This window comes from Larus michahellis, chromosome 7 (assembly GCF_964199755.1).
Source record: "Larus michahellis chromosome 7, bLarMic1.1, whole genome shotgun sequence".
Taxonomy (NCBI): Eukaryota; Metazoa; Chordata; class Aves; order Charadriiformes; family Laridae; genus Larus; species Larus michahellis.
This window is the reverse complement of record NC_133902.1, coordinates 48,399,646-48,418,729: the sequence shown is the minus strand read 5'-3', so window position 1 is coordinate 48,418,729 and position 19,084 is coordinate 48,399,646. Positions and strand designations below refer to the sequence as shown.

Below are 19,084 nucleotides of genomic sequence, written 5' to 3'. Positions count from 1 at the left end.
ACCTGAGCCCCAAGCCCAAAAAACCTAGTGCGGCGACCACTTGTGAAACTTGGATCTATGTGACTATTAGCAAAATACTCTCTCCTAGCCTCCTGTTGCAGAGATCTCTCCAGTAAGTGGCATGCAGAAGGCTGGATGACCACGGCTTTGTTCAGTTGTAAGATCATCTGCAAATGCCTGTTTGTCCCCATCGGTAGCTGGGCAGAGCATCTGGAAGCACAACTTGCCCTCCTACATGAAGAGGAAGGTTGAATGTGTGAGGCGGCAGGGAATTTTTCCAGCAGAGATAGTGGTGACAGTTTGCTGATCCACCGCGTCGACTCATTTGTTTGGGGTTTTACTTGCTGTTGTTGGTTTGGGTGGGGTTTTCTACCTTTTTTTTTTTTTTTTAACTTTGCAGAGTCTGATAGTACACTGGATCCATTTCCTACTCATTGTGGAGAATGTGTTACTAACACGAGGTTACTAGGACAACCCTCCTCCTTCTGACAGCTACTTAATTTATGTTATCTCCAAGGCCTGGCAGACCCATACAGCAGTGTTGAATGCAGTAGCAGGTTTGAGAGATGCTTTGTAACATCCTGGACCATGAAGGAGATGAGAGCCCTGTGTTGCAGAGCTGATGAGATATTTGCAGGGTGGGCAGGTAGGCAAAAAAGACAGGAAAGACCAAAAAACCTTGGAAAGCAAGGAGCAAATTTAGCAATTGTTAGTAATGACTGGAGGAAAGGAGATGAGAGAATGGAAAACAGATGCATACAATTTTAGATAGTGGACGGTTACGTGCCATAGCAGTTCTGGTGGAGAGCCTTCAATCTTGGGAGCATGCACACCAATGCACTGCTGCTTTCTGCCATGGCTGTTTCCAAAGAATGAACTAATAAGAATCAATTTGTAGAACAAAGCAAACAAAACTTTGGCTTCTGCTCAGGGGAACTTGAGCGATTCTAGTTACAGATCAGGCTTCAACAGAAGCCAAGTGCTGATCCATAAAAGTATAATTATTCTGTTTCATTTGGAACCTTTTGTTCTGGATTGCATTCAAAACTACTGTAAGCCCCTTTGTGAGATTCTTTTTCTTTCCAGGCAAGAGAAAAAGAGGCCTTTTGATTTAATAGTTCTACTTTGTTTCAGTTTAAAAGGAGAAAAACCTCACGTTGCCCTTGCCTTCGAATCTCCCCTTCTGCAGAATAGCGGCCAGCAGGTCACAGTTTAGGATGACAGGTCTAATGTAGAGACAAAGTCGTATTGCAGAATATGAATGAGAAGTGATACTCTGTTTTTAAGATCCAGTATCCTGTGTCATTTTCAGTCCCAAACTGAATAAAATTTTGTTATTGAAATCAGAAGCGATTACAAATTTCCTGCAAAGCCCAGAAACCTTGAAATAGCAGATGTGACTTACCGGCTGAGCTCCTTTTCCTTGGAAGTACGTAATGGTGGAAGCAGTAAATGAAAAATGGTATCTTCTCTGAAAGCTTAAAAACAGCTGAGAAAAAAAGAGGAAAATAGTATTGGAGAAAAACTGTACAAAACTGAAGCTTTCTTTAAGGATTAAATGTGTGATTTTGGGGGGACCTCTGATTCTGAGAACAGCATAGGAGGTTGAAAACATTTGTTCATCTGCTATAAAATGGCATGTATGCTGAGAATCATCCAGGGATAACTTTTGTAATGCAGAAGCCCAATATGGACTATATTAACATTTATTAGATCAGTGTATTTCACTTAAATACATGCATTCACCGACTTATTTAAATGTCTTTTGCGTATTCTTTCATCTCTTTTTAGATTATTTTTCCTGCAGATTCAAGGATCATTTCTAGTAGAGGATCATAAAAGCTGTATTTTGTTGGTCTGTCATGTCCCGCAGCTTTTTATTTTTCCATTATGTATATCAGACACAGCATTTATTGTATTACTAAGAACAAATTCTAAGTCATCTTGCTGGATAATGGGCACTGCCTAGAAACACCTCCTTGCATTTTTATAGAATCATAGAATTGCTTAGGTTGGAAAGATGTTCAAGATCAAGTCCAACCGTAAAACCCAGCACTGCCAAGTTACCACTAAACTATGTCCCTCAGCACGACATCTACATGACTTTTAACTACCTTCAGGGAAGGTGACTCCAGGGCAGCCCGTTCCAATGCTTGACAGCCCTTTTTGTGAAGAAATTTTTCCTAATATCCAATCTAAACCTCCCCTGGCACAACTTGAGGCCGTTTCGTCTTGTGCTATCACCTGTTACTTGGGAGAAAAGACCAACCTCCACCTCTCTACAACCTCCTTTCAGGTGGTTGTAGAGAGCAATAAGGTCTCCAGGCTGAACAACCCCAGTTCCCTCAGCTGTTCCTCACAAGACTTGTGCTCCAGACCCCTCACCAGTTTCGTTGCCCTTCACTGGACACGCTCCAGCACCTCAATGTCTTTCTTATAGTGAGGGCCACCAAACTGAACGGAGTATTCAAGGTGCGGCCTCACCAGTGCCAAGCACAGGGGGACGATTGCTTCCCTAGTCCTGCTGGTCACACTGTTTCTGAAACGAATTTTTAGTGCCTTACACTCACAAACTCTTGTGTAAGTATCCACTGCTACCAGTGAACCCCACGGGGGAGGTTAGGGCTGGGGAATGGAGAGGCTGAGATTGATAGTGATTTCTTTAATTTGTCTTGGTAGCAAGACTGATTAGAGCCCAGAAATGCCTGTCTCCCATTACAGAAACGTCCTAAACACTAGACCCTGAAGGCTCTGCCCTGTCTGCATGCAGAGGAATTGTGCACAAGGAACAAGCAGGGAGTGTGCACAAACACACGCGCTCTTTGTGCTGGGGACTTCTTGTGACTGCTGGCTGTGGCTGCAGGGGGAATTAGCGCTACATTGCGGCTGGGCAACCGCACCAAACGGGCATCTTTCTGTTCCTCACTGAAACGAAAACCCAGAGAAATTAATTAATTCACTTGACATTCCAGGTGGGAGAAAGTAAAACACAGAGGCAGTGAAGGTCTGAAGAGACACGAGTGGTGAGATGTGCCGTGCTCATCCAGGAGCGTAGAGGCTGGGCCCACATGCTGGTGTAGGTTATCCAGATTCGGTTTTCCCATGTGCCAGAGGGCGTTTCAGGCCACATGTCCTAGGAGAGGCCCTAACCGAAGAAGGCATCCTCATTCTCTTTTGTTAACTCTGTTTCATTTTTTTATATAAAAGAACCAAACCCCGGAGCAGCGGCTTGAATCCCACTGTCCCATGTCATAGAGCGTGCCGTAATCAGCAGGGCAGAGCGGGGCGCTTGCTGTCTCTGCCTCTAATTATTCTGAGTATTTTATACATAATGAGCAGCTGCAGCATGAGGTCCTGAGGGCACCCCCGTTCCCAATCCAAAATAGCCTGTTGTCCAGTTCAGGCTGGATTAAGCAGAAGAAAAATCAGATTTACATTTTCTCACTTCTCAGGCAAAGGGTCTTAAGAGACAGTTTCCTTGCTTGTGTTCTCACTCCATTTACTTATTTATAGAATACTAAGGACAAAAGGATACAAATTTCTGTGTACATTTCTGTTCCTTAAAGATGTGCCAGTCTGTTGTGACGGACCGTTGGTATTTTAGCTGGCAGGAATATGGGCTCCCAGCAAAGATTTGGCTACAGTCATGTAGCAGGCAGTGCGGATGTGGTAAGGATGTTCTTAAAAGCCGGACACATATCCTTTTTTATTGCAGCTGCTGACTTAGTCTGAGCCCTGTCTGTATTTCTTAATTAAAAAAAAAAAAAAACACAAACAAAAAAACCCAAAAAACAAAAACCAAACAACAAACCACAACAAAAAAACCCCCTCGAGACCCAGTCAAGTAAAGTATCTTACAGATAGCATCTGTAAGATGCTATCATGAGGCTCAAACTGAAGTGAAAATTTATCTGCTGGCTTTTCTAGCCTCAGTGGTCCTTGATTAACCATAGCATGTCTCAAGTAACCAGGAGGGGCAGAGGCTAGTGGGATCCTGGGGATGATTTGCCTTTGACTGCTGTTAACTTTTTTTTCTGGCTGTTTGTAAGGATTCTGGTGACTGGCTGTTGTCAGCAGGATTTTTTTTCAGTTGCATAAGGACTGAGAAAACAGTATCTGTCTGCCTCTTCCACAGTGAATGGCTTTCAAGTTAGGCCATGGCTGCAGTTATTGTGCTCTAGCTGTGGCACTATAAATAAAGTTATTAACAGCAATATGTAAATGGATTTCTATTTTTGTTCCCTGTATTGTTTGCAAAATCTAGGGCATTTATTCAGTAAGAATCATCTGCTATTTAGCACTGAGCCTACCAGCATTTGATGCTGTGTGGGCTGATGCTTTTTTTTTCACCCCCTTTCTTTCTTTCTTTGCACTGGCTTTTAGAATCCGGCTCCTTTGCAAGTTTGTTTATTGTGGTATATAAAAAATAGAGTAGCTGTTCTAAGGATTTTCAGGCTTCCGGAGAGTGGCTTCGTACTTAAGAATAGAGAATCAGCTCTTGATATCTGAACTATAGGAGCATTAAAAACGGCTACACAAACATCAAATGTCACAGCTGTTATTTGCTTTAGTGCGCATCTTGCAAATTCCAGTTTGTTCAAAGATCTTTACGGTTTGTGGTTTTTTTGCGTGCTCTGTTTCCTTCCGCTCCCCTCTCCATCACACTGAATCTGCCTGACAGCCTCGGGCCCCGCTCAGCCTGGAAACTTGTTGTGCGTTAATTCGTGCGGTTGCAGTACAGCCCCCCAAGGGACAGCATAGGTATGTTGTTTTAGCAACACTTTACTACAGTCATGGCTACTCCTATCTGGAAGAGTAAATTATTGTAATCCAAGGCATCTGTTTAGAAACCTGAGTGGGTCTGTGCTAGGGACAGGAGCTCTCTTGCTGTTAACATATGTACTCTAAAAGACATTTCACAGGAGACAGTTTGTTCAAACTTCTTCCTGCTCTGCAAGTGAATTTAATTCTGGCTTCCCCGAATCCCCTACAGGTAAAGTCCCGACCTGTTTGTCCTGTGACTCATTAGCCACAATTTTATTGCCGGCTGTGTTAACCTTCAGATGGGCGTGTGCCCTCCATGGCACTTTAATTCCATTTCACGTGGCTTTGTGAAAGGCCACCGTAACGTTGGGACACCAGCAAGCTGTGTCTCCAGTTTCATTCCTTGCTTGAAGTAGCGGTTAGTTTTATGGTATATGTAACAGATGAATATACAGAAGTGTTTTGAAGTTGCGACACCCACTGTTCTGAACTGAACTTGTCCTTTCAAATGCCAGGCACGGCACTTAATTTCTTCTTTTTTTTTTTTTTTTTTTTTTAATCTTCAAGCCAAATTTGGTGCTACTGTAGTGGCATAGAAAGTAAGCAGAAATCAGCTAGACTGGTTTTGCATAGGTAGAAAGAACTGACACAGTACCTTTCCTCTTCTTTTTAACGTCTGAGACTCATTACCATAATATATATTTTAAGTGGTCTCTGAGGTGGCTTTCTATGCTATAGAAAAGATCTGGTCAGACTCTATTGATTTTATTGGTATTAGCTCAGTGGTAAACTAGTAACTGTTTACAGGAACTTCATTTGGAGATGGTATTTTGCGAATATTGAGAGTAGCAAGCAAATGGCTTAGTGAAATATCTTAATGCATTAACGCAGAAATTAAATTTTCCAATGGAAAATGCAAGAGAAAAGCCATTTCTTTATACGCAGATCTATTATTCTGGTGGTGGCAATTACAGTAATTCTCTTGAAGTCAAGTTAAAATTATATGCCTGCTTCATTATGAGGAGAAACCACTGATTGCAAAAATCAGGGGAGATTCAGTGGAAAGTTAAAAAAACTTACATATGCAGTGGGCAGAGCCGACTCGCCGCGCTCCCGTGTATCAGGAATAGGTTTTGTGTGGATGTTCCCTGGACTCATGAGGCCAGGATTCACATTCCTGATTTGCCATGGTTTTCCCACATGACCTTGAGCCCGTTTATGTATTTTCTTTATATACCATACTGCTGTCTCTGCAAAATAGCGTGGTGGTGTTTTCCTAGCACCAATGACATTTTAACAATTGCTTAATGCCAGTTTGAAGACTTAATATGCTTAAGAAGCTAGAGATGCAATTGTCCTTTTTATTTTATAAAGACAGACATTTGAGACAGAGCCAGCTAAGTAGCTGATCACGGAGTCAAATGATGAGCTGTCAAAGATTAGACTCAAGGTGTCTTGATAGCTAGTATCTTGACCAGCATAATAAAACAAAAGTGGTGTGAATGTTTTCTGATATTACAGTATATAATCTGGATGCCATAGATTTAATAACGCTTACTGTCTATGACGTAATGGACATCTGCAAAGTATTTGGAATATGAGGTATGTTAGGGGCCGAAGAGGTGCACAGAATTTAATATTCCCTGTTCAAGGATGATCTTTGCATAGAAATACTCATCTGGTGAGCTCATCTACACTGCCTTGTAAGGGGGAATGTTTTTACTGCTGATATTGATTGTACAGAATTTCATTATATTTGCATTGTTTCTCCATGGCAGCTGAAATTTTCTGTGTCATCAAAGGGAAGCAAAGGTAGATGTCAGCTCAAGTGCCATTGATCAATTGTGATGTGACAGTAAATCACATCTTAAAAAGGAAACAAAACCTTAATGTTAAATTGTAGCCCTTGTGAAGTTAGGAGAACTTTACTTGTGAGTTGGGGATATCTATTCATTACTGGTTCTTATCAGGTGAGGAATATTAATATAGTGTACAATAACCAGATAACGAGTTCAATATCCTGCAGGATTTTTTCCTTTACATTTAATTCTGAAATTACAGCCAATCTCTGTTCTCACTGAAAACATCAGGTGTTGTATTATTAAATTTATTATCAGGTTTGTTTATTAATTAATAACAAGTTGATCCCTCAGTTAATGAGCTGTACCATTTTCATTACCTTTCAGAATAACTAACGAACAATGATGTCTTCATTTTAAAGTTCTTCTCTCCTGATGTTGCATTGGTGTTTCTCAGAAAAGTAGCCATTACGAAGTGTGCATAGTTAACTTTCTCTCTGTGCTTTCCGTCCATTTCTCTTTACAGTTTCATCCGTGTCATTTTAAAAACAACTGCTCGATTACATTTAAAAATATAGAAATGAAGAGGCAGCGAGTCAACTCATGTTGACTGTTCCAAAAAGGGCAGTAAGACTCGTGTTCCTGTTCTTCAGCAGTCAGTTTTCCCAGCAAATGGCCACTTCAGTATTATTGATCTAGTAAGTTCCCAAACACAAATGGTAATTGTGTATACAGAACATCACATCACTTGCCCACTCTCAGCTTATCCATGGAACAGTCTGCGTATTTTGGTACCTACTCTTCTTGGGAAAATGAGATAACTATAGGAAAGGCATAGTTGCTTCTTAATGTTTTAAATTATGACATGCATGTACTAATGTAATGTTTTCATTATGTAGTGACTTTCCAGAGGGAAAACCCTGACTTACTGAGGTTGCAGAGTAAATAAATCACAAAAGGACAGGACACTGGGGAAACTAGTGGAGAAAATGAGGAAGCAGTAGGGTTTGGTTGAAATAGAATTACTGCAGCTTTTTGGGTAGGGAGTACAAAAGCGTCGTTGTTTGACTGAATATCCGTGATACCAGCGAAGAACAGACTGAATGCAATTTGCACAGCTATGAAGAGCTCATTCTTTCACCATCCAAAACAAAGACCTGAGCAACATATAACAGAAAGCATCCCAAACTTGATTAAATGCAACTTATTTGATCTCTATCCCATGTGCCTGACCTGGGAAATACATGGGAAACTGTTAACTGTCTGTGCCAAAATGTATTACTTCTCTGACAACTGACTGATTGCTGGCACACAGCCTCTATGCAGCAGGTTGTGTTTTGTTTTAATACTTAAGTTCACCGTTGTTTCTCTTTCCTATTGCGCTGCTTCTATGCCTTCGGTCACTTTTGCAAGCCGTTGTATCAAAAGAGGGCAGGGAGGAATACTGCCAGACTCCTACAGCTGTGATGGTAATGGATAGTCCCTTCTTGCAGGGTTCTTTTAGCTCTGTCTTCCTTCTTGTTGGTTTTTGGTAGGATTTTGTCAGAGAGATTGTTCTAATGCCAGAAAACAGACTGCAAGAATGCTCACAGCAAAAAGCGTGCCTGAAGTTTGAGAACCAGAAAATAACATGTTTTTTCCTTTTTGTTTTATATGCAGTTCTGCATTTCAGGCTGTCATGTGGGACAGATGAATCTGAGATTTGTTTTGGTGTGGGCTGGATCCAGCTCCAGTTTGGACAGACCTGCCAGCTCTTTTGCACTGGTCAGGCAGACTCGGGTGAGTCTGGGCTTGCTTGGAGCCAAAGCAACACAGTCAGCAGTATGCATGGTTTCTTTGCACCTTTCTGCAAAGGGCCATGTATATCCTTCAATTTTGCCTTCCTAAACTTCCTTTGGAATAGATTTGGCATCTTTCTCACTTAAAAGGTTTTTCCCCTGAGCGGAATGATAGGAAAAATTTTCACATTCCCAGCAGTCCCTTCTTAGATACATGAAAAAGGTCCTAAGCACGTCCTTCTTAATAACCCAAAATCAAATTTAGGCCACTTGGATTTCTTTTTTTGTGTTCGACAGACAGCGGCATCTAATTTGGCTTGCAATGATGGAGTAAGAAAATTCCTTCCACTCATCTCAAAGACATCTATAACGTGCTCCACCTATATTTTGGCTGATAGCCACTGCATATCTATCTTTATTTGTTTTGCCTTCCTCAAATAGTTTTTCTTCCCAAAAGGCTATTTATTACTGCTGTTTCCAGTGAAGAATCAATTTGGTTAAATATAGCCTGCTGAAATAGGAAAATCTTTTAACTCAAGATGTTTAGAGGGAGAGGGTAGCAAGTTTTTCATGTTTAAAATAAAGAATGAGTACTGATGCTGCCTTGCTATAACTGAATTCCCGTAACTGGGGTTGCTACTCATGCTTGTAAACTGCAAACCTAGGAAGGTCATGGAAAAACTTTTCCCTGTATGACTGGTGCAGTCTTCCCCTTCTGGTTGATGATTTCAGGAACTTAATTTCTTCTCATTTCTTGCGTTGACAGTGAAGGACAGACCATAGGCATCGAGGTGAGGAGCAGTGACCATGATGGAAAGTCTGTTGCCATTTTTCTCAGCAGCTCTTGAGTGCCAGCAGGGTCAGACACTCTCAGCGGGGTGCTCCCAGGAGCACATCGCTAACGCAGAAGGAGCCGCAACCGCAAATGCTGAGAGTTTGTGCTGGAGATGCGCATCTCCCAGCTGAGTCCCCCAGGCAGTTCTGACCTCTGGTAGCACTCATTTGAGAGCAAATATGGGAAAATCAAGTAAAGGCAGGGTTCTGCAGTTTATATCTGTGCAATGAGCCTTGCTGCCGTCATGCAGTGGCACTGCGGATGGCAGTCTGCACGTTGCCACCAGTGTCTCCGAGAGCCATCTGGTCTCCTGCTTCTTTGTCAGTTTTTACTCTGTCCCCAGTTTTAGTTGGTATGGTCTTGCAGAGTGAACTTACGGGGTTCACTGGTAAACTATGGTAAAATATGGGATGTAGGTTTGGTTTATGTTTTTGGCTACTTTGGAATAGGGACAGGAGACTATTTGCCTTTTGCTGTAAAGAAAAAGGTAAAAAGGCTCACAATTTTCTGGGCTTTTGGTTTTGTAGGGTTTTTGTGTGTATATCCTCCTGTTTTGTGTTATTCTCTCTCTCTCTCTGAAGTATTGCTTTGCTTATCACAGCATTTGTGTACATACGGGCCTTCTCACTCTCTTGAGCAAGTGGGAGCCAGCATGGCTGATCTTAAGATGGAGCATTGTCATGGTGCACGATGGCGTCCCGCTTCCCAAGAGGGAGCCGTGACAGCTGATGTGTCACAGAAGTGCTAGGGCTCGTTTGAAACTGTAGGTGATTTCCATTAGTAAACGGATCTTCTCTGAAATTACCATATAAGTTTAGGAAAGAGAGCGTATCTTTTTACTGTTGGGGTTTTTTTTCCATGACTGTAGGAAAAGGAAATATTTTAACCTCTGCTCTGTCTGATGCCCTGCTGTTCTGGAGAATGTTTTTCGTATCGCTAAGGCTAAGACCTTAGCCTGTCACACAGACATCCCTAGAGAGCAAGGCTGACGTGCTGTTGAGACCTGAGTTAGTCTGGAAGTAGCTTGCAGCTTTTGCTGGACCAGTCAGTGGGCTGTCACTCAGCATGATGATCCCACTTCACCCTCCTTAGGTGTGCTTTGCTGCCCTTGCTCACATTTGTGCTGCTTTACCTGGGCATGCTGCCTGACCGTGGTCACTGTGCCACTTGTCCTCAGCTTGTTTTGGTTTGTCCTTTTGTTGTTGCTGCTATTAAATTCAGGAGGGAAAGAGCATTATGAGACGTTCTCACTTAGTGTTTCTGAAAGCTGAAATCCTTTTTGTGCATAGGATGGGTAGAAGAGAGCACGCAGAGGACCTCCTTGTTATCCCATCCCCAAGTGGCTACAGCTAGGAAAAAGAGACTAGGTGTATCTTGATGCCATGTATATTTTAGGAACTTCTAGATGAACTTAATACAATGTTTATGCCACTGGAGCTGGAAAATAATTTCTGAGCTTACAGTGCTGGTGGGGAACTGGCTTTTAAACAGATGTCCAAGTGCGAAAATTGACTCATTTACCGAACTGCTCAAGAGATGCTCACACCTTGGAGAAACTCAAAAGACGTCTGAGCATGGTCTTGGGTAACCAGCTCTAGGTGGCCCTGCTTGAGCAGGGGGGTTGGACAAGATGACCTCCAGAGGTCCCTTCCTCAACCTCAACCATTCTGTGATTTTGTGAAAGCCTAGTTTGGTGTTGAGAGCTCAACCCAGCCCTTCAACTGAGAGTTTTGTCATCTTCATCCCAGTCCATCCTTCTTCTTTCTTCTTCCTTGTTCATAGCATGACTTAATGACATGCAACACCAATAGCAGTCGATGGTGTTGTAAAATAACAGTAGGGCCCTGAGACACTGTCCTCACCAGTTAGCTTAGTGAATTCACTAACAAGGGCAGACTGTGTCTACAGCAAGTGGCTTTCTCTTGTTACACCTTTGCTCATGAATGCAAATTAATAAGCTTGCATTTAGTGAACAATCATTATTTTCTTATGGTACATTAACTTTTTCTTCTCTTGTAGGTAACGTTCATTGCAGTAAAATGCCATGGCTTTGATTCACATGCAGTCAGATGCACTTTGCTGTTTTTATAAGCCATTGAAGCTCACCGAGTCTGGGGTTTTGTTCTGTTTCCCATGCAGTGCCTGTGGTGTTCGGTTTCCAGTAACACATGGTGTTTATATTCATGACTGGCATTACCGTTGTGATGGTGATAGGGTTTGTGTTTTTTGCCTTGCTTGATTTATGTTGTGGCTGGCGTGCATGGCACGCACATGTCTCAAAATAGAACACAACTGGTTTTTTGTTTTTACATTAGAAGCACTGATGATTTAATTTAGTGTTTTGAATAACCCTGCATTTGCAGGGAAACCTGGCTGTGTCGTGTCCCTCCTTTGATAACTCTATTAGCTTCAGACATTTAAGACTGCACTTCAAAATCATTCTCTGTAGGTGTGTGTGGTTTTTAAATGTCTCATGTGGGCTTCCTGCTTCCCACCTTGTCCTTACCTCTTCCTACTCCTTACGTTGTTCTCTGCTTTCTGCCAAGATCTCTCCCCTTCACGAATTCTTGCTAAGAACCTTCTCCTTTAGCATGCTCTGATGCTTCTGCCTCAGGGTATGTTAGCAGTGTAGTCACATCAAGGATCACCTGAATTACAGGAGCTGGTTTTAAATAACCTGCAATGGTAGGGCCCAAGGTGCAGCGGGATGGACCTGAGCCCGGACAGTGAGTGCAGCCCAAGGTGGGCACCTCACACTGCTGATCTCTGGGGCGTTGCTCTGAGGCTGGTACCTGAGCTGCCTGTCTGTGTTTCCCTTAAGTATTCTGTGAATGCATTACAGACTGAAAAATGGGAAAACTTGAGCCTCAGTACTTGTGGAATTTTCTCTTCTTGGCTCTGTATCTTAGCTGAGGCTCCTCTCTCCATTTCACCTCACTCTGCCTTTGCAGCTGTGCGAAGCACTTTGCAAAAAGCATCTAGACATCCTTCTCAAGGAGATCTCGCAGTCCAGAGTGGCCGTGGTGGTTTTGGTACAGGCCAAGCTCAGGCAGAGGCTGGCATCCCAGTGGCGGCAGCAGCTAGAGCTGTGTGCCCAGCCTGCCCAGTCCTGCTTGGAATCAGCAGGAGCCAGCGGCACAGGGATACTCCGGTCCGTGTATTCTCCTTTCCTGTTCCCCTGCCCGGGGCTCAGGCAAAAGCAGGCAGGTATAAGGCTGGTCCCTAAGCAGAGGGTAGGATGGCAGCATCTGGAAGCTCCTCAAGTTTCTTTTCATATTTCTTCCCTGTCAGCGTCATGAGCCACATAGGGCAACAGGCACAAAACCGAGCTTGCCTTGTACAGCTATGAAATCTTGAGCCAGTCCTTGCTGGAAATAGGAGCTGAAATAGGAGATTAGGAAAGTATTCACCTCTACCCTATAACACAATTTGTGGTACTTTTCAACCAAAATGAAACAGAAATAATTCTTAAAAAGCCTTATAAAATGAATGATAATTCCCTTTTTCTTGTCTGTCTTTCCCAGAAATCAGACTTTTTTTTGTCTTTTTTGAGGTCATACCCTGGTTACTGCTGGACAAAACCCAATCAGATGGTAAATCTGAAGGCAGCGACGGAGTGGAAAATATATCAAGAGCTCTGAAGCCATTACAACATTTTAATTACATGATAAACTGGTTTTTCCACAAAGCAGTAGCCTTCCAGATGAAGGGACTGGGACCCAGGGCTGATAATAGTTTCTAATGCCCATGTTGCAGATTGTGTGGTCAATCCCTTCCAGTCAGCTTCATCTAATAGTACTTCTAAACCACTGCCTTACTTATCTCACGATATTTTATAGCTATAATAATGATTTCATTTGACCTTTTGTTGACCACTGTCATTTACCCCACATTTTGGCACAAGTGTGGCCTATTACTGGCATTGTGCTCCCACCAGCAAGGAAATGCCTTGTCCTCTGAAAACTGAGAAATAGTTGGCTTGAGTTGTGCCCTTGATCGCAATCATCTATCACCATCATCCTTTAATAAAATCTTTTCATTGCCAAGAGTGGTCTCACATGAAAGACTGAAGTGTGGATTGAGGCTCTAAGGGTAATGGGGAAGCTGTGTGTTTAAACTCTAAGGCTCCTGGTCTGGATAAGATGCACTGGTAGGACTGGGACATGTCCCTGCAACCTCACTGTGCGCGCGTTGTGTGTGCAAGGAGATATAGGAGTCTTCATTTTTAAAGAAAAGCTCTCACTAAACACAGGATCATGTGCTGTTCCCTAATGGCTATTTTAAGAGAAATCTGCTTTTTTTCCTAGTTGCTTCTGGGCTGTTTGGTATTTTACAGGGAGAAGGCTGAATTTAAAGGTTACTGGGGCTAATCACAAAAGGAACAGAAGCGGCATGGCACAGCACCACATACACAGGTGCCCATTCCTCCCTTGTGGGTCATTAGCAGGGTTGGGAGCGATAAACCTGGTTGTTGTCTCTGCTGCGGGAGTGTGTGGAGGGAACAAATTAGGCAGGAGTAAAATGTGATTTAGTAGCTTTCAGAGCTCTCTGTTGAGAGCAGAGGACAGAGACGCTTCAGGCTGGGTTTCTGTTTTCAAGTGCTGTTTTCTCTGACAGTTGTGTGCTGTTCTTTCTCCAGTCTCCTGCCACAAATGTGTCTTTCCCCTCTCTGTCTTCAGTTCCCAGATCACTGCTCCGTCCTCTTACCACCTCCCACGTGGTCCTTTCCATACCCTGATGAGGTTTTCCATTCCCTGGAGCCCGTGTGTCCCAGACAGTGTCTTCTGATAGCTCAGTGGCATAGCTTTTTGGCAGCAGAGCAGGTCACACAGCTGTCTCAAGCCCGTAATTGAATATGCTCAGGTGCTGCAACAGGTCCATGTGTTACTTGCATAGATGACATGCAAGAGGGGCAAAGGGATGGACCATGCAAATAGATAACATTCTAACATTTATAACATTTGTGCAAAGGACTTAACATGTAACCAATTCTGAGTAGATTTTCATATAAAAGAGCAAAAGGCATGTGCCAGATGAAGCTCTTCCCCCTATTGCCAAGAGTCATGTCCATGTTCAAGAGTGAGAAGAGACTTAAGCATCTAAAAAAGTACTTGTAATTCATTCCTTTACTTCAGATAAAACCAAACTCTTTGACTTTGCTCTCCAAAATTATCACATTGGCTTTGTTGAAATTGCTTCATGCATCCCTGTTTCCTCAAACAAAACATTCATTCAGAGAAGCATCTCATGTAGCAAATGTTGACTTCCTAAAAGGGGCATCAGTGTTAACTATCCGATATTGCTACTGGCTCAAGTGCAGAATGCATTTCTAAGTCTTATTGTGCAACCTTTCCAGGTTTTATTCTCATGATAAACCCGTTTGTAGTTGCTTAGAATTGTAGTTTTCTAGAACTCAGCCAGAGCTGTCTGTGGAGCTGCAACCATGCTGTCCTCAGAAGTGCAAGACAAGGATCAAAATGAAGGAGATAGATAGCGGCTGAATTTGAACAAAGAGCACCCATAGAAGGTTACAAGTTTGAGAAAATGTTGTAATCAAGTACCTTCAATTTGAAAAGGCCTAAATCTGTGCATAGGTTGGCTCCATAGGTCTCTGCTGATTACTTCATTTGCCCAGTTGAAAATATTATCGCAGTTTAACTTCTAGGAATGTCTGATCCGTTTATCTGGCATGACAGTAATGGGGAAAGGAGGGAGCGACCTTCAGTCACTTATCGGTGTTCATAGTACGCTACACTAGCACTAATTTCCTGAATCAGGCACGAGGAGGCAGCTCAGGGCACCCCTGTGTAGTATTTTCAGATACAATCATTGCTGTCTGAATGTCAGAGTAGCAATTGCTCTGTACTCCTCCTGTTATAGCACACGGCTGTTACAACACACATACAAGCAAAGCGTGTGAACGTGTCCACAAGTGCGGAATTTGCAATTTGCCCCATGCTGGAAGAGGAACATGCTTGCAACAAGATACATTTTGTTACTGCCACAAAAATGGGAGACATTTCCTATTTGTACATTGCATATTAAAGCATACTTAAGTTGCTCGGGCAGTAATACAGATAACTCTAAGATTTCAGTTGGTTTCAACTGTATTTCTTTGTGAAGTTTACTTTTATTTGTAAATATGTGAAATCTTGATTTATTTTTTGTGTTATTTTCTCAAGTGTTTAAAAAATGGCAAAGTATGTTTTGATTCAGACATCCCTGGATTCCTCTCTTGCTTTTTTCTTGTACATTTTAGTTTCAGTCTGACTAACAGAGAAATATTTAATGCAATATGTTTGGTTGATGATTTATTGGAGTTGAAATGTAGAAGGAAAATACGAAAAGCGTGACAGAATCAAAATGTGTTTCAGGATTTTTACAAAAAAATGCTTGTGAAAATATTTTTGTTGCCTTTGCTTTTTGTCTGAAGACATTGCAGGGAATTCCAACTGAAAACGTAGCCTCTGCAATTTGCTTAAAACATTTTGGACTTTTATTTTAGAAAGAACAATTCCAAAGTGCTTGTTATTTACACTTTTAATTTCTCTTCCTATTCAAGTACAGCTTGATGCAATAATCAACTTCAAAGAAGAAACCAACCACTTGATAAATGTTCCAGTGTACAAGTATAACTTATGAATTTTAAATTTATATAAATGTGTGTGCATATATACATTTTAGACCTATATAGACATAGTCTGGTGCTTGTTTTACTGAATAGTTTTTAGTTTAGCATAATGGCTGTGTTTGGTTGCAAATCAATATTTTCAATGTTGTCGTTATCAATGAGACAGAATCTTTTTCCAGTTTTTTAAAAAAAACAAATTTTTGCAGTACAACATTAAAATTGATTAATCGAAAGAATCATTATTAATACTTGTGATTCAAATAATCGGGCTTTCAAAACAGTCCACGCTGCTTTCAGAGGGCTTTCCCGCTCCGTCCTGGGCGGATGGGAGCGATTCGGTGTCCCTGTTGCAATAGCAGGGGTTTGCCTCAGTTGGCAGAGGCTGTGCGCTTCTTCTTGGGCAGAAAGTTGAGCGATGCCTGCTTGCAGCCTTCCTGAGAGGAGCTCCTGAGCACTCTACGTCTGTATTTTTATAGTGTTTCAGGGGCTAAGCCAGCTGGAAGGTGTGGTACAAATGGGAGGTTTTATTACCGTAGCTGTTTAGAAGCTGAGGGGAAAAGAAAAAAAAGCAACGAGTGAGAGGCTTGTACAGCTGGGAGATGAGTAGAGTGGAGTACATCAATGTAGATTTCCTTCTCCAGAGAATGTAAAGTATAAAAGCCCGACGGTAGGTCTTCACTAGGACAGCCGAGTGTGTTAGGGCACGGCCAGCCAGCCCTGCGGCGCCCAAGCCTTCGCCCCGCCAACACGCCGTGCCCTCGCGCCTGGCTTTGTGCATTTCTAACACTGCAGGAGTGTGTCTGCCAGGGACACGGTAAAGGGCAGGGGTTTTCTGAAGCGGAGTTAAGACACGGGTGATGTTATTGAGCTGAGAGGTTGAGGAATGTGAGCAAAATGGGTAAGCGTTGACTTTATAGCTGAGCTAATCTGGTCATTGTGTAGGAGTGCCTTGTTGTTAATGATGGCTGATAGTATTATCTTGCCACAACAAACTCCCAGCATACTGTAAATTTTCTGGACGTGGGGCAGGGGTCAGGGAATGAAAGGCTTGTGGGGGTTTTTTACGCTTTCTAATCTCTGGAGGGGATGAGGCTGTGCCCCACAGGGCTTTTTATGTGTGATAGAGGCTGTAGCATAAGGTGGCATTAGGGGTGCTTATCTCCTTGCTGCTATAGGGCTGGGACACCTCTACATGTCTCCCCATCCCTGGACTTCTACCCCAGAATTTACACAAATATCAGCAACAAATTTTGTGGTGCTTTTATATTTTTTTTTCTCTTTTTTCCCAAGCATCCTCTTTGCAGACATAGAGGGTTTCACAAGTCTGGCCTCCCAGTGCACAGCTCAGGAGCTGGTCATGACGCTGAATGAGCTCTTTGCCAGATTTGATAAGCTAGCAGCGGTAAGTTTTCCATTATAATTCTGATATATTTTTTTTCCTATTGCAAGAATGACATACTGTGCATGTTCACTGGATTTCTGTAAATATTCACTGCCCTAAAAGGCAAGCTATTGCAAGCATGAATATAAGCTGAATACTTCTCTCTCCTTTATTATTATTATTGTAGGAGAACCACTGTTTACGTATCAAGATCCTGGGTGATTGCTATTACTGTGTGTCTGGGTTGCCAGAAGCAAGAGCTGACCATGCACACTGCTGTGTTGAAATGGGAATGGATATGATAGAGGCCATCTCGTAAGTACCATATTCCTCATGGAGAATTTCAGAACAGATAGCAAGTAGATTCTCTTTTCCCGTTAGGTGTTCCTTACGTTAGTAGCAAGGTAGCCAAACCAGGGAACTGATACCAGCAGAAAGGGAGACCAGCTGGAACAAGAAAACAAAATGCAGTAAAGGTTTGACAGCAGAGGGACAGACACTCGAGTCCATTACAGCCACATGGATATCAGAGCTCAATCTCCTGATGAGAAAGGCAAAGGTTACTCTAATTACTGGAAGTCTCATTCCCAAAGGAAGATTCCAGTGAATTACAGAAATGTGAAATCAGTGGATTAATAACAGCTTTATTAAATTTCAGTCACTCTTCATTTGTCTGTTTTTAAACCAGCTTTTTACTCACCTTACAATTCCTCTTCTAAGGTCTATCTTGTCTAGTTTAACTAATCCTTCTCCATGTGTCCCTCTGCCAAAAAGGTCAGATTCAAGGCTTTCTTACTTTAGTTAAATTAATTATTGAAGAAAACCATAAAGTTAGTGTGGCACAGACTGGGACAGATCCATGGTGCTTTTTCCTTTATTTCCACTTCCCCATCTTTTTCTTTTAAAATCAGTTCTGAAGCTTTGCCTGCTCCTGACGTCAGACTAGCAATCCTGTGTTTGTCCAGACCATTCCTGTCTTTAGAGGGTAACAAATATGAGACCCATATCTAGTTACTTGGAGGATTTTAGATAATGTTGAATATTGTTTGCATTGGACATGAGCTTTCACAGGCCCATTCTCTCAGAATTCAGGGAGTGAAGATTTATTTGGTCATCTTGAGTGTATGCAAGTTCAGGCGTAAAGTTCAGTCAGTTTTGGATGATAACTGAGCTGACCTTAATATCAACACCATCCCTGCTGCACAGAGACTCTGCTTCTTTTTCTGTTCTCTTCTAGTTTTTTATTTTGTAAAAGCATCTTCCAGTGGTACCAAGAGAGGTAGATGATCTCTGTGCAGTTCTCCTCTCATTCCATTCATTAAATTGCTGGAGTTTCCACTTCATCTTTATAAAAACTAGAGCTACCTATTTGCTGAGCTTGATACAGTACATCCTTACCATTTGAATTTCTGCAAGGACATGAATACACATCCACACTTTTCAGCCTCATTTCCCTAACACGGACGCAGAGTTTGAAAAGCAGTGTTTTCACCCAGGAGACCCCATTCAAAGAGCAGTACGCAGCAGCATTCCCTTGCTTTGTACAGAGTGTACACTGTCAGGACTTCCTACCTTTGTTTTTCTGGTTTTAAACTCTGTTGCTTTGCATCAGTCTCCTTTTGGGGTTTGTATGCAAAACGCAAAATAAAAGGAGTTGCAAGTAACTAGTTTTCAGTAGCCCTTGAAAGGATGCTGTTTCTTCCGTGTGAAGTACAATTAAGTGGCAGGTGACAAAGAGTCTTGTCAAACACGCGAAGCAGCAATTCTTAGCTACCAGTCCTACAAAGAAGGTACTGTGTACATTGCCCAGAAAAGTCTCGCTTTCTGCAGTAGTTGACCTGATGAAATCCAGAGACCTTGACACATTGCTGTGTAATCCCCCATAAGGCTGAGTAA

General features: G+C 42.3%; 1 protein-coding gene across 1 annotated transcript in view; it reads left to right on the top strand.

Annotated features, from left to right (window-relative positions):
- Nucleotides 1–19,084, top strand: part of ADCY5 (adenylate cyclase 5) — a 222,023-nt gene that overhangs the window by 144,061 nt on the left and 58,878 nt on the right. The window contains exons 4-5 of the mRNA XM_074593831.1: nt 17,098–17,209; nt 17,376–17,503. Coding sequence (XP_074449932.1) covers nt 17,098–17,209; nt 17,376–17,503 — 240 coding nt within the window. The remainder of the gene's footprint in view (nt 1–17,097; nt 17,210–17,375; nt 17,504–19,084) is intronic.